We start from the raw sequence: 14972 nt of genomic DNA, 5'->3' as shown, positions 1-14972 counted from the left end.
TTTTATTCTTAAAGCGAAAGTTTTTGGCTCCCAAAGAGGGTTTTTAATGTTTAGTGAACTTCTGGAAACTGTGGTGGTGAACATTTAAGATCAATGGAATATATTTTGTCTACGTGTTTGTTACACTTAAGGAAACCGTAGTGATGTTAGTAGTTTTTTCATGGTGAAATGGCTCGTATTGTTTCTGACGTCTTTTTATTAATATATATGTTTTTGCTATAGAAATCGGGGATTACGTTATGGAGTTTCTCAGATTTGCTGTGTGACATCAGAAATCTCAAACCCGACATTTGGAAAATTGTTATGCTGGTTTTACGGAACCTCGAGAAAAGTTATTAGATGGATTTCTGTCTACTGCAAGATTCTACAACACTTCTACTTCTAAGTCGTTTACAGAAATTCGGACATTTTCTTCTCAAGCTGGTCCAAACAGTAGTAGAGGATGATGATGACTTGGAAGATGGTTTTTCTGATCTCGAAACTCCTCATGGTCTGGTTCAAGAAACTGTATCTGGAAATGAGAACGGTGATGGGTCAATCTCTGAGTCGGAGCTGTCGGAAGAGGTAGATGCAGATGACATGCAAAAGGAGTTGGAGGTTTTAGGTGATGAGACTGGTGTTGGAGAAAGAAAATCTACCAAAAGGAGAGCTACTTCAGCAATGACTAGAGTTATCCTAGCTGCTTCCTCATCGATAAGTTATATTTTGGATAAATGGATTGAAGAAGGAAATAAAGTGACCCAAGCAGATGTCCTCGATATGCATGCTTGAACTTCGGAAACGGCGACTGTTCGTCAGGGCCCTGCAGGTTGTTTTTATAATATTTCATTGCAACTTTGTCATGCTCATTATATTTATTCTTCATTTATCCTTCTATGCAGTCTTGTTATCTAACAATAGCAGCAATTATTGGTGGCACCATTCTAATAGTGTTGTATAGCAGATTATTTTTTATTAAAGGGAAGAAGGAATCCATCATTTGTAGTAGGGATATAAGGTGACTATAGGCTACAGCTGGCGCTTCTCGAGCTTAGGATTTTTCGAGCTCAACCTCAATTTATTATCACATAAGAAAACTATGTAAAGATCATGAAAGTATACATGAGCTCAACTTCTGTGTGGTCTGAGTTTGTGAATATGTTTATTAAAGATTTTGTGAACCCAAGCTAAGCTTGTGTACCTACCCGAGCTCAAGTTTGAGGTCCTTTGTTTTCTGCTCAACAACCTTAAACATGAGATCGATTGATTTACAACCCTTAATCATTGTCTGTTAGTATACAAGGGCATGAAAGATGCATATATGCATATGAACTCATTGGAGTACAGAAAATTCAGTATGGCACTCATTTTATTTTCCTACGCTGCAGCTGTCAGAATGGTTGGAGACGTCTAAGCATATTGATTTTATTGAGAGCAATTATGCTTCTCGTGTTGATCTAATTGCCAAAGTACGCGGTTTTCAAAAGGCAGAGGCATACATTGAGCAGATTCCAGACTCTTATCGAGGTGAATTGGTCTATCGTACTCTGCTGGCGAACTCTGTTTTTCTGCTGAATACAAAGAAAACTGAGGATTTATTCAATAAAATGAAGAGTTTAGGATTACCTGTTACAAGCTTTTCTTGCAATCAATTGCTTCTTCTATACAAGAAAACTAATAAGAAGAAAATCGCCGATGTTCTACTGTTGATGGAGAAAGAAAACATCAAGCCATCCCATTTTACTTACCAGATTTTGATTGATGTGAAAGGGCAGTCTAGGGATATTTCTGGAATGGAACAAATTGTTCAGACGATGAATGCTGAAGGCGTGAAACCTAGTACTCAACTTTTGGCATCCATTGCACGATACTATGTCACTGCAGGGTTAAAAGATAAGGCTGAGACGGTATTAAAAGAAATTGAAGGAGATGCTATAAAGAAAAATCCATGGGTTTGTCGATGGTTGCTCCCGATTTACGCTTCCCTCGGAAGGGAGGACGAAGTTGGGAGAATCTGGAAAGTTTGTGAATCCAATCCGAATATTGAAGAGTGTATAGCAGCCATTGAAGCTTGGGGACAGCTCAAGAAAATTGATAATGCTGAAGCAGCTTTTGATAAAATGTTGGAAAAATCCAAGAGACCCAACTCAAAGCATTTTTCTGCTCTCCTAAGGGTGTATGCAAATCATAAGATGCTGACGAAGGGGAAGGAACTAGTGAAGCGAATGGGAGAAACTGGTTGCACAGTTGGGCCGCTCACTTGGGACGCTCTCGTGAAGCTTTATGCTGGAGCTGGAGAAGTTGAGAAAGCAGACTCTATACTTGAAAAGGTTGTTAGCCAGAAAAAGGGAAGGCCCCTCTTTACTTCCTATTTCGCGATCATGGATGGGTATGCAAAGAAAGGGGACGTACACAATGCCGAGAAGCTCTTCCTAAAGATTAAACAGGCTGGGTATGTTCCGGGGCTCTCTCAATATTATTCACTTCTTCAGGCTTACACAAAAGCCAAGGTTCCAGCTTATGGATTCCGCGAGAGGATGAAAGCCGATAATGTTTTCCCAAACAAAGCATTGATCATGCAATTGGACCGAGTTAGCACAGTTCAAAAGTCGACGCTATCCGCGTTGCTTGAGTAAAGGATATGTTACCGTTTTGTGATTCTTGTGGGTCTGTACTGGCTTGTAGACTACTGTGAGTAGTTAATTTTTGGATTGAAAGTTCTATTTTTTTTTTCTGGTTTGTTTCTTATTTTACTGTGTGTTTGAAGATGATGATTGTCTTCAATGCAATTATATACGTAAATCAATGGAACATGATAAATTTGCTGACGAAGTTGAACTAGGAAAATACCACACCGATATTTGATGGGATTTGGAAATGAGAGGATTTCATGGAAATGTATAAATTATTCATAATTTTGGAATTTTGCCTAAGATAAATAATTTTTGATATTATTTATAAATAACTTACTTATAAATTTTTAATCTTTATTTTAATCTTGATAAATATACAATCATATTTACAAAATATGATTAAGAAACTAGGTATTTTAAAATAAGTAATAATAATAATATCATCAAATATATGTCAAATCAAATTCTTAAATAACAATTTGAATTTTCATCCAACAAAAAAAATTTTAAACACGTATTTAAAATCCATTTTCAATTTCAAAATCGTAACACAATGAGGCTTTTGTTTTTATTTATTTATACACAACAAAATTTCATGAGATTATTTCGTCATTTCTTCGACGACCCGATGAATTAATGAAAAATTATTAACTTTTTATTTCAAAAATATTATATTTTCCAGACCCATGATTTTTCCTGCGCAGACGAGATCCATGTGCGTATATAGGGGTGATCAAACTCGTATTTCTGCTCTCACCCAATTCACACGCTTGTTTCAGTAGTTGTGGATTTTGCTCCTGATTGAAGGGCTCATTCTATGGTGGTCGTGTTCTGTAATGCTACGAACAGTTCGGCGAAAAATTGAAGCTTAAACTTTTTTTTACCGCAGGTTTGCGTTTTATACATTATTTTTAGCAAATGGGCAAGAATTACCTGTTTGATTTGTGTGGAAGAAAGTGCCGCATGGGACCAATCGTACCGCAGAGTGGCTTCATTTATTCGTGATGAAAACTGTGTGTGTGAAATATTTCACAAATCTTTCTATCTGCGGTCGATTTTTGAGATGTTGCTCATCATTTGCCACTTGACTTGACACTTTTTTCGCCCCCAAACCTTTCAAAATCTAAACTTGGTTTTTTTTTAATTGAGAGGGCAAATATGGCTGATTGGTCTAAACTTCCTTATGATATCATTCACATGGTTGCTAAATACCTAGAGGCTATTGAGGACTTCGTTGCATTTTCTGCTGTTTGTCATTCCTGGAGATCAGTGTATTTGGCGAGACAATGGTTTCCTGGTCGTCAAGTTCCCTGGTTAATGCTCTCCGACATTGAGAATAGTGAGAGAATTTTTGTGAGCTTATCTAGAAATAAAGTTCATAGCTTTGAGCTACCTGAGGCTCATTGTAAGCAGTGCTTTGGATCTTCTTCAATTTGGCTTCTCACCATAGGAAATGACTTTAAAATGCATCTTTTGAATGCGTTTACTCGTGTTCGTTTGGACCTCCCAACGAAGTCCTCACTTCAGGTTCACTTCGATAACATTCAACCCTGGTATCATTGCATAGACAAGGTTCTTGTTGTGAACAAGCCATTTACTTCATTTGAAAATGAAGACGACTTGTTGGTTGTGATAATTTATGGCCCTCTGAATCAGTTGGCATTCTCTAGACCTGGTTTCAGTTCTTGGATAACTGTTAATGCTACCTCTCCTGGTGGTGGGTTTAGGGATATTGCGTACGTGAACAATCAGTTCTTCGCTCATCCGTGACTTGGGACATTTAGTGATTGTTGACATTGATGGTCCACATCCTCCCAAGATAATTTGGGTTGCGATGTCACCTTGGTGGAGTCTGAGTCCTCCATTTTTGGTCGAATCATGTGGAGATCTGTTGTTGGTTTACCAATGCAAGATTCACAATGATCGGAAGTCTTCGATGAAGTCAGTAAGTTTTGTTATCTACTCTTTTGATTTTAGTAAGAGGCAGTGGATTCGGATACACAACTTGAAGAATCGTGTGATATTCGTTGGTGATAATTGCTGTACGTCTATTTGTACATCTGAGCTTGTTTACTGCAAACACGACAGTATTTACTTTGTAGCAGATCGAGACAAACGATGGAGAACAGATAGTGCGCATTGTGTGGATCTTTTTGTGTATAACATGGACAACGGAATTGTGGAACCCCTTTCCTTCGATATCCCGAAGCATTATTCTTGTTCGCTTTGGGTCATGCCTACCCTGTTCTAGATCGAGTTTCCATCTTGCACATCCTGTTTGATCTTTGCTCAGGTTCTAATGGACGGAAAGAAAGGAGAGAGGGATCTTACATAAATATCATGCATGCCTGATACTGCTGTAGATATCTAAACTTGACGTCTATTTTGGAGCAGATGTATTGTAATGTACCTGGAACGATTATACAGTGTTAAGGTCGTTATATTTGCTTCTGATTTCACCTTATTTTCATCGTAAAGCATATTTCTGGTTTCCGTGCTCCTTTTCGCTATTCAATTGATTTAAACAGGTCTTTCCATGTGATCAAGACATCAAGTACATCAGACAACTGGTCTCTAGCTCCCAAGCAAAGGCAAAACCAGGGAAACACACAGGCATACGCTTTTCAATAGTGTAGTAGCCTCCCACTTGACGTGCATGAGACTCGAAACCTGACCCAAATGCAAACCCATAAGCAGCTTGTGCATCTCTAGAATTTGAGGATGATTGCACAGAATCATATGCACTCGTACACATCCTTGATATATTTGTCCATTTTGGTGTCCAATGCCTGATTGCGATTGTTTCTTTTTAGTGCTAGTGTTGACTGATGTTTGGATGATACCCGATACTATTTGTAAAACTAAAAGTTAAATGTTGAAGTCATCACTCATTGCCAAAACAGAGTCAGAGAGTTGAAAAAGAAAAAGAAATATATCACTAACATTTAAAACATTCAAGGTACAATTTTGATTGAAGGAGCATTTCTGAATCCTACAGTGATTTGCACAAGATGCATCCAAGTAAGAGCAACTATGCTACACGTCTTTAGAACACCAACCTCCTCGGCACGAGCATTAGTTTCCAAAACGAACGAAGCTTTTTTAATAGATCTCCTTTTGTATATAACACCAATCTTATCAGCTCGTGAAAGGTCTGGCTCATTAACTTGTACGTGCCAAAAAAACCCCATGAATTAATTGTCTTAGTCGCACTGAATTCCAGCTTTGATGAATCAGGTTCATATATCGAGTTGATCAAGGTTAACAATTCTTGCAGATTTCTGAATAAGTTCCTTTCTGGTATCCACCTGAAACAAGTCACAAAGTCATTAAGTACACATGTTAAGGATTATTCACTTGTCTTTTGAACTTGTGGGAAGTTGACTAGCTTTCCTGTTTCTATTAGATCTTCAGACATGTTTGCAGTACAAATTTCAGCATCAACGTATACTTAAAATACACAACGAATCGTAACACTGTTGAAATGGAAACAAAAAAGAAATGGACACCAGAAAAAGAAACGAAGTTACTGTTAACTTACTCGGGCTCCCATGAGAGAAGAGAAGACAATGTTGGCTTCAGCTGCATCTTCTACTCTTAATTGCTTCAGAAGCCGAGTTTCAGGATCCAGCGTTGTTTCCCAAAGCTGTAAAGGCATCATCTCTCCCAACCCTGCATTGTACAAGTCACACTTATCATCACAAATTCATTTGCAGACACCATTATTCCAAAAGGAAAGCTTTACCTTTGAACCGCTGTATGCTATATGATGCATTTGCCGGAAAAGAACCCTGAAGTTCTTTAAGTTCGGCATCATCGTAACAGTAGTGTGCATGCTTGCCCCTCTCGACCTGAACAAGTCATTCAACAAAGAAGATTGAAATCTGACTGAAATTAGTAAACTTGAAACTCGATCCACTCGACTGACATATCACTAGCAACAAAGTTAACGAGAAAATGTCTTGAAAGATACCTTATACAGAGGAGGAACACCAACATAAATGCAACCCTCGTCGAATAAAGCTCTCTGCAAAGCAGTTAAACCCGACATGTAAATTAAACTTCCCCGCAAAATTTATGAAAAGCAAGACCAAGTTCATTATTTTCTCGTTCTCTGGAGTGCAATAGTATACCACCGTCCACAGGGCAGCCATCAGCATGTCCCCCAAAATATCTCCCATTTTCATAAGCAAAATTTGGAACCATTTTTTCCCAAACATCGTAAGCTTAGGAAACAACCCAAAAATAGTTATAAATTATTGCGCACGCCTTATATATAAGCCAGACACCAGTGAATATCCAAAACATGCATGTACATGTTGCTTACACCATAGTTAGGCAACAAAAACATTGACATAACTTAAGACCAACTTAATCAAATAAATTGGGTATGAGTATTGAAGCATTAACCTTGCTGGGTCAGATACTTATCCGACACAAATTTTCTCATACGTTGGAGTTTTTGGTAGGAGGTCTAGTAATAGTCAATATTTTTGCAACTGGTACTCGCTAATCATTAAGATGATAATAATAATCGAGAAAACAAGAAAAATGACAACTCACTCATAGGTTTGAGTTCCGCTTGGCATACCTGGTATCTAAAGAAGAAAGTTAACAACAGTGTCCTAATGTGAGCACCATCAACATCAGCATCTGTTAAAATTATGATTTTGTGGTAACGGAGGGCATCCTTCTTAAATTCTTCACCCTGTAAATAACAAAAACACCCACTTGAGCAGAAACCAAAAGGCAAAAGATATTCACTGGAAACTATTTAGCCAACAACAGTAATAAAACAAACAAAAAAATTTGTATGAAAGAATGACACCTTTACTCCAAGTCCCAGGGCAAGAATAAGATTTTGAATCTCTTCGCTTTTGTACATGGCAGCTTCGTCCTTTCGTTCAATGTTCAAAATTTTACCCCTTAAAGGAAGCACAGCCTGTAACACGTTGACATATTGCACTTTCTTCATATCACAGTAAGAATTTATCAATTTTGGAGAACATGATTTTTCAGTTCTGGGAAACAGTTGGCACAATTTGAGGCTTTTTGCACGAAAATTATCAGTTCAATATTCCAAACAACGATAATGAAGAAAAGATTTGTTTGGAAATTCTTAATATAGATTTCTAGGTTCTTCATTTTTGCAGGATGCAAACAACGTTGTGGAATACGTACATTAATATCAACCAAAATTTTCACCTGAAACCGTCGATCGCGACCTTGTTTAGCACTCCCACCAGCTGAATCTCCCTCCACGATGAATATTTCTGTCAATTAAAGGAACCAGACAGTATTCACATTAGTATATTTATTGCCTCTATTCAGATGGAAAATTAGTAAGAAACATCAGAAATGCCCTTCAGGGGTATTCTAAAGAGAAGGGGAGGAACAGGGAAAAGAGACTGAAAGGACATAGAGAAATTATTCAAATGCTATTCAGAATGCAGAGAAGAATTTCTTCTTCGATCTGTTTTTCGGAGTTTGTTAGTTTATAACAAGGAGAAGTAATCACACCAGATTCTTCAGGATTAGTAGCTGAACAATCAGCAAGCTTTCCAGGAAGGGAGGATGATTTCAACACACTTTTTTGCCTCACCAATTCCCTTGCCCTCTTTGCTGCTTGAGCTGCTATACATAAAAATTATATGGGAATCATATGAAGCATTTAAAAACATATACAAACAAAATGGAGATCACTCGAGCAAGAAAAATCAAAACTATGGAGCATATAAATGCATAAAACATCACAAGTGATGCTCAATGTACCTTAAGAGCATTGAGGGACTTTGAGAGAATCGCATCAAGGACATCTGGATGTAACTCCAAGTACTCGGTAAGATATTCTTGAATTAAATAATCAACAACTCTCCTCACTTCTGGGTTTCCCAATCTCGTCTTTTAAAATCAAAGAGAGATATCGCCAAAGAAATAGTTAGCATATTGCATTCAACAAGAGACTCATAACATCCTTGGGTTCTTCCCCAAAAACTATTTAACCATTGATATACACTACATAACACTTGTACCTTAGTTTGTCCTTCGAATTCAGGATTTGGAACTTTGATGGAGATCACACAAGTCAGTCCCTCTCTTACGTGTTCACCACTTAGATTAATCTCTTTGTCCTGGAGAGTGAAAGGTTTTCAGGAAAGTTTTAAGAACATAGGAGTATAAAAGAATTTTTTAAAAAAGACTTTCAGTGGTACCTTGATGACTTTTGACTTCTTCCCTAGGTTGTTGAGAGTTCTTGTCAATGAAGCTTTCACTCCATCGATGTGGGTACCACCATCCACAGTCCTTATGCTGTTAGCATATCCTAACACTGTGTCTGAATACGAATCTGAACACCTGCGTAAATCAAGATATCCAACAACTTTCTGTTTCAGGAATATACACGCATCTCACATTACTTCCTTATATTATGGTATTTATCCCAAATAACATATATTGCATTAAGGTAGCATGTGTACATCCAATGATCCAACAAAGGAAAAGAAAAGGAGGCAACACAACAGGAACCGACATATTACGATCTCATACCATTGAAGAGCCACGTTGATTGAGATTCCATCTGCTTCTTTCTTGAATCCCACAACATCATGAAGAGGTTTCTGAAAAACAATGAAGACTAGGTCATTTTCCGCGAGAAAATAATGTGGTTGAATTATAGAGGCAAGGAGGTTGATAAAGTAAAATGACTTTTAACATCTAACAATTCTCAGAAATTGTATAATAATGACTTCTGATTGTCAAAGTTGTATGCACGGGTGTTGGTTAGTCACGATGCCTAGGAATAAGACACTGATATACTTATTTTATCTCAATGAATCCATGAAGATTTCTTCCCAACCATGAAATTTAAATTCCATGACAAAATTAGTGGTTCACGTGCTTATTGGCAGCGGATTAGTCACAATCTACTAAATATGTACACAAGTGAAAACAACACAAAGATGAAAAAACCACCCAAATCTCTAAGCCCCAACATAGCTGAAAGCCTGAAACCTACCTTTTTAAACAAAAGTATACATGTCATGTATTACAGAAAATAATTTCATCATTTTGTTTCAGCAAGATATAGTGCAAAGAATAAGAATAAACTTGATTATCTTCTTGGAGGAAACTGAAATAAACACAATAATTCAGTAAGAGTGTATTAGTTGAGGAAGAGACAACAATTTCGCAACTTTTCTGTCTCTTTTTGTGAAAAAATGAGACTTCACTGAAAGGCGCCTAGAGAAAAAAGGTAATATGTAGCACAGAAGCATCATTTTGAGACTTTATTATTGCTAAGCTGCCACTAATAAAAACAAAGAGCTATAGAAACACCAATCATACCTTATCAGCATTAAGCCACTGTACATACTCAGTTAATCCTCCAGTATAGCTGTACTCACTATACAGTCTCTTATCATGGTTTGCATCCTCCTTCTCGAGTGTTATTTTAACCTTCAGGTCCAAAATAAAATCAGATATCTACTCACCCATTCTAGGATCACCATGTTCTCAGCAAATAGAAGTTATCAAAGAGTTTTATTTACCATGGCAACCACAAGGATAATGAGTGTTAAAAGAAACAGGTAAAATATTCCTCAAAACAACAAAAGCAAATTCAGTCCTCCATTTCATATTTTAAAACTAGACTAACATGGATCACAAATAAACAGCACAGACTCTACCTACAGAAGGTAACCATGAAAAGCTACAAGAGGGCTCTGTAACTAAAGGCTACAGGAAATATAGAAAACTGGTGATTGTAAATTTCAATAACAATGACAGAAGTTAAGCACAGCCACCAACCAATGCTAGTGTTCTACCTCAGGATTAAGAAAAGCAAGCTCCCTGATTCTTCCAGATATTGTGTTGTGGTCGAATTCAATTGTGGTTGTGAATACTGAATAGAAAAATGCACTAGTTGAGGTTAATTTTTGAAATGCGACAGCATTTATAAACGAGTTATCAGTCATACCGAATGAATTGACTCAAAGAAAGAAAAATGACCTTCTTTGTCAGGCCAAAAATGGATGCACGTCCCTTGGAGGTCCTTTGAATCAGCAGGGAGTTCACGCGAGATTACTTTTGTCAAAGGCCTTCCATGGGAATATTTCTGCTTGTACTCCTTTCCATTTCGCCAGACTGTAACTTCAAGTTTCTGTCATAGGCATAAGTCAGAAAAGGAAAACCGAATTAGACTAAGTTCAAGGCCAATATCATCCTCCATAGGTGTCTCCAACACTGAAGAACCTATCCGCTGGAGTTAGTCTGTTCAAGAGATGAAAATAAGATTATTTTTTGAATAGATAGAAGTTAGACACAGTTCAAAGGTCACTTCATCTTTGAGTTGATTGCTTTTTACCTTTCACTAAATATGGATGAAGAGGCATGAACTACATTCAATATGTAAAAAATGTTAGAACTAGCTTCAGTTCTTTACCCTTTTCTGGAAGCTTTAAATTTTTTATTACTGAAAAACACCATACATGGAGGACTTGAGGCTATTGAAGCGAAGCTCTGCATGATCCATGTTTTGCTCGTGGGGGAACAACATTTAATTTCTTAAAATTCAGATGTTTTTCAAATGAACAAAAACGTTAGCACTTAAGATTTAGTTAATTTACCACCAAACCATTGATGATGGCTAACCCTACACTACAGCAAATTTTCAAGAATTATGTTATGAAGATTACATGGTAAGCCAAAATCACCTGGGTAGCTGAATAGAGAATAGCATCTAAATGCATCAGTCAATTCATTGTCTGGGCGTTAAATTAAGAAAAAATATAGCCAAAACTGGGGAATGCATCAGTCAATTCACAAACCAAGTAATCTCAAACTGGGGAATGTATTCTATAAAATAAAAAAAATAAAAAAAACTGCGGAATGCAGAAGAGTCTGGCAATACTAGTGAGTATTGGTGTACACCCCTGCAGAATCTAACATTTTATGATAATATAACTAAAGGCAAAGCGACTATGCTGTAGCGCAATGTAAAAGAGAATCATTTCATAGAGATCATTATTTACTTTCCAAGAAATAGCCCACATGCTGCGAATATGGTTCCATCCTTCACAAATTTTGAGAAGTAGACAGTGTGGGTCACCGAAAATTCTCATCATTCCTATTTTTGATTTTTCTCAGTGATATTTTAGTCCTTCTACCTTTTCCTCTCATATATCTTTTCAGCAAACAAGTCCAACCAACTCATTCATTCCATTCTGCTGGTGCACTTATTTAGCAAAAATGAAAAGCAGATAACTGGTGACTCATCACCTACGTAGCACAATTCAGGTTAATCTAAGTGTCAGAAACACTTCAAGATTACTGGAAAAATAAAAGATTCCAAATATCACGCACAACCAGATCCATCATCTGACTGAAGCAAAATTTCCACAATGTTGAGATCTAATGAATCCAAGATGAATACCTCTGACAATGCATTAACAACTGATAAACCCACACCATGCAGTCCACCGGAAACACTGTAACCACTACTTGAACCACCAAACTTGCCACCAGCATGTAAAACCTGTAGTGATAATTTTTCAAGCATGAATGAGTTACAATCTATGGCAAAGATGCTATTCCATTGTTTTATATTTCAGTAAGCATTGTCATCAATTTAAATACAATAATTAAACCACTAATAAGCAAGGTTCAGAAGATGACCCCTGAAACAATCGCATGTACAGATAACTCGACATAGTATTCATTCCTATGCACTTCAACAAAAAAATTTTGCAAGGCAAATCAATGTGAAGGTGAAAGTATTGGGGGGAAACCGAAAACCTACTTCCTTCTTGGTACCATAGGTTACAAAATACACAAAGAAATATATTACAGGAGAATTACAGAAACTGGCATTGTCAAGTACGGATGATTCACTCACCTCCACAGTGAAACAAGAATAACACTTTATTATGAAATTCTGAAACTTGGACAGGAGTACAACCCAAACCCTATAATCTTTTATTCTATTATCAGCTGTTGATAGATAACCTGAAGCAGTTACTCAGAACTGATATCACAAGAGATTGGAGAATACCGTCAAGACCGTCTCCAAAGAAGATTTTCTTGTGGCTGGATGCAAGTCGGTTGGAATCTGTAATGCACAAGTAAGAAGGTAAAGATAAGTTCAAAACCCAAACAGAGTTACAATTTTCAAAAAATTGCAAGGCAACTCACCCCACGCCCATTATCAGTGATCCTCACTGAATTGTCTGCCAGTAGAACAACATCAACCTTTGAAGCAAATCCTGCTTGAGCCTCATCAATGGCATTATCCAAGATTTCGTAAACCTTAAAAATAAATAAGATCAACAAATTAACTGACATAAATCTGGCATTCATTTGCTTAACACACCACAAGAATATACATCACAGGAAAAAAAGAGAGAAAATAAACCAAATGATGCAACCCACGAAATCCCGTGCTTCCAATGTACATGCCAGGTCGTTTCCTCACAGGGTCCAACCCTTCCAATACCTTCAAAGAAAAGTGTAATCAGAAGCAATGATTCTGTATAGACACACTCGACAGCAGGAATACATATTCATCTACGTAATTCACCTGAATCTGCTCTGACCCATATTCTTTTGAAACTTTACTCTCGTGAAAAGCCTCGGTGCTGATACTTGATGACATGAATGATCTGGGAGACACTGCATTCCATGGCAAATATGTACTCGAAACACCTCTAAGTTGATCACTTACCCTGAAACACACAAGACCGTAAACAAAGGTAACAATCAATAATACATGAACTAGAATCGAGAAATAATTAAAAAGAAAACTTTTCCACAGCCTGATGTTTAAGGTTACACCATCAGTCTTTGATAAAAATGTGTACTAGCACACAGTTGATTGAAATTGGGTTACGGTTCAGTATCTGAGTCCAGTTCACAAAAACCAAAACGAGAACAACTCAACTCGTAGATGGAAAGCCACTAATCCTGATAAATTTCTGAAACTTACATAAAATTGACAACTGAAGAACCAAACCCAATCACTCTGACATTGTCCCACGATTTTTTTCAAGGATAAATATTAGTAAAACTTAAGCTTACTATTTCCATCGTTCTTGAAGATCATTACCATCTTTTCGCTAGAAAGCGCTCCCTTAAGTAAGTGGAACTTGAAATACGTAAACAGCCATCAAAGAAAATTTCTTTACAGCACCTAACAATAATGAACAGGCACACACACGCGGCACACAATCCAACAGATATTTCGTTTCTCCAGTATTTTCCAGGGAAACCCATAAAAGAAACTAGCTCAAAATACACACACATGATATTCAAGAAAAGGAAAACGATTCACCTGCTGATATGAAGTGCAGAGGGTCGTGCAAGGGTTGAAGAAACAGTGATGCTACATTTACCATCGAAGTTTAAAGTGTGAATGAGAGAAGAATAATAGAAGAAACGTGAGGCCATGCGTTTCGCAGATAAGTTTGGCCTCAGCAGAAGAGCCATTAACGTAAACCCTTTCACCTTTTTTCCTTCCCTCGGGAGAAAATGGTTTCTTGGATTTGAGGTATAAAAGAAAGAGCGGGCTAAGATAGAGGTGTGCAAACCTCACTATCACGGGCAACGGGCACTGCCCGAAAATGAGCCCTTAGTTTTAATTTTCATGTTTTTAAGCCCCAATACAAATACCTCTGTTTCAAAAATAATTACAAATTAACCCCTAGAAATGGAGATGTTTGTTGGGTAGCTCAACGTTTCCGATTTAAAAAATAAAATAAAATCAAAGTTCTTATATTAAAACTAGAGGGCTAATTGCATCCACACCCTCTGTGAAAAGTCTAAAAGGCATAAAATTCTCTATTTAAAATTAATAGCATGTTAGACCCTATGTTTTAAAAAAATTAGCATAAAAACCCCTATGAGAGGGTATAAATGTGTCCGAGTTTGTATAACATAGGAGTGAAATGCGCTACATTTTAAAAAACTGAGGGATGCATTAACCTATTAATATTTTTTAAGGGGTTTTATGTCTTTTAAACTTTTTACAGGGGGTGTGGATGCAATTAATCCTAAAACTAGAACTAGAATTTAGTAAGATAGATGAACAAAATTATAATATATATATATATATATATATATTTTCAGTGAGAGAAGAGTGTCAAATTATTTAGTATTTTTGGTATATTTTTTATATGATAGTGAGTATAATATAAAATAATTTATAAAAAATAATGATTATATTAAAAGACAACAAAAATATGAACATACATTTTTTAAAAAACAAAAGTTGATAATTTATTCAAAAAAACCCAAAAAAAAAAAAAGTTGTATGTTTTTATCTAAAATTCATGAACATATTTCTCCTTGAAAAGTTAAGTAATTCTAATT

General features: G+C 36.6%; 3 protein-coding genes across 3 annotated transcripts; 2 read left to right on the top strand and 1 right to left on the bottom strand.

The window, feature by feature from the left end:
• The first annotated feature begins 446 nt into the window (after positions 1-446).
• On the top strand, positions 447-2799 carry LOC140865207 (pentatricopeptide repeat-containing protein At1g80270, mitochondrial-like). Its single transcript, XM_073269770.1, is given in 3 exon segments — positions 447-740; positions 742-808; positions 1368-2799. Coding segments are annotated over 3 exon segments (1476 nt in total). The 5' UTR covers positions 447-579; the 3' UTR covers positions 2616-2799.
• A 518-nt stretch (positions 2800-3317) lies between these two features.
• Positions 3318-5101, top strand: LOC140862777 (F-box protein At2g17036-like). Its single transcript, XM_073265810.1, has 2 exons — positions 3318-4363; positions 4407-5101. Exons 1-2 carry the CDS (start codon positions 3771-3773, stop codon positions 4861-4863), a joined length of 1050 nt encoding a protein of 349 aa, XP_073121911.1. The 5' UTR covers positions 3318-3770; the 3' UTR covers positions 4864-5101.
• A 392-nt stretch (positions 5102-5493) lies between these two features.
• LOC140862960 (DNA gyrase subunit B, chloroplastic/mitochondrial-like) lies at positions 5494-14137 on the bottom strand. Its single transcript, XM_073265998.1, has 21 exons — positions 13936-14137; positions 13186-13330; positions 13021-13101; positions 12801-12914; positions 12661-12717; positions 12043-12144; positions 10620-10770; positions 10436-10512; positions 9957-10067; positions 9159-9229; positions 8825-8966; positions 8645-8743; positions 8386-8513; positions 8133-8248; positions 7818-7885; positions 7441-7554; positions 7204-7320; positions 6586-6639; positions 6358-6463; positions 6154-6284; positions 5494-5920 (listed from the first exon to the last, which is right to left on the bottom strand). Exons 1-21 carry the CDS (start codon positions 14088-14090, stop codon positions 5852-5854), a joined length of 2208 nt encoding a protein of 735 aa, XP_073122099.1. The 5' UTR covers positions 14091-14137; the 3' UTR covers positions 5494-5851.
• Between the last annotated feature and the right edge of the window lie 835 nt (positions 14138-14972).

This window comes from Henckelia pumila, chromosome 4 (assembly GCF_033568475.1).
Source record: "Henckelia pumila isolate YLH828 chromosome 4, ASM3356847v2, whole genome shotgun sequence".
Taxonomy (NCBI): Eukaryota; Viridiplantae; Streptophyta; class Magnoliopsida; order Lamiales; family Gesneriaceae; genus Henckelia; species Henckelia pumila.
Note: the sequence above shows the minus strand (reverse complement) of the source record. Positions and strands in the feature narration are given on the sequence as shown.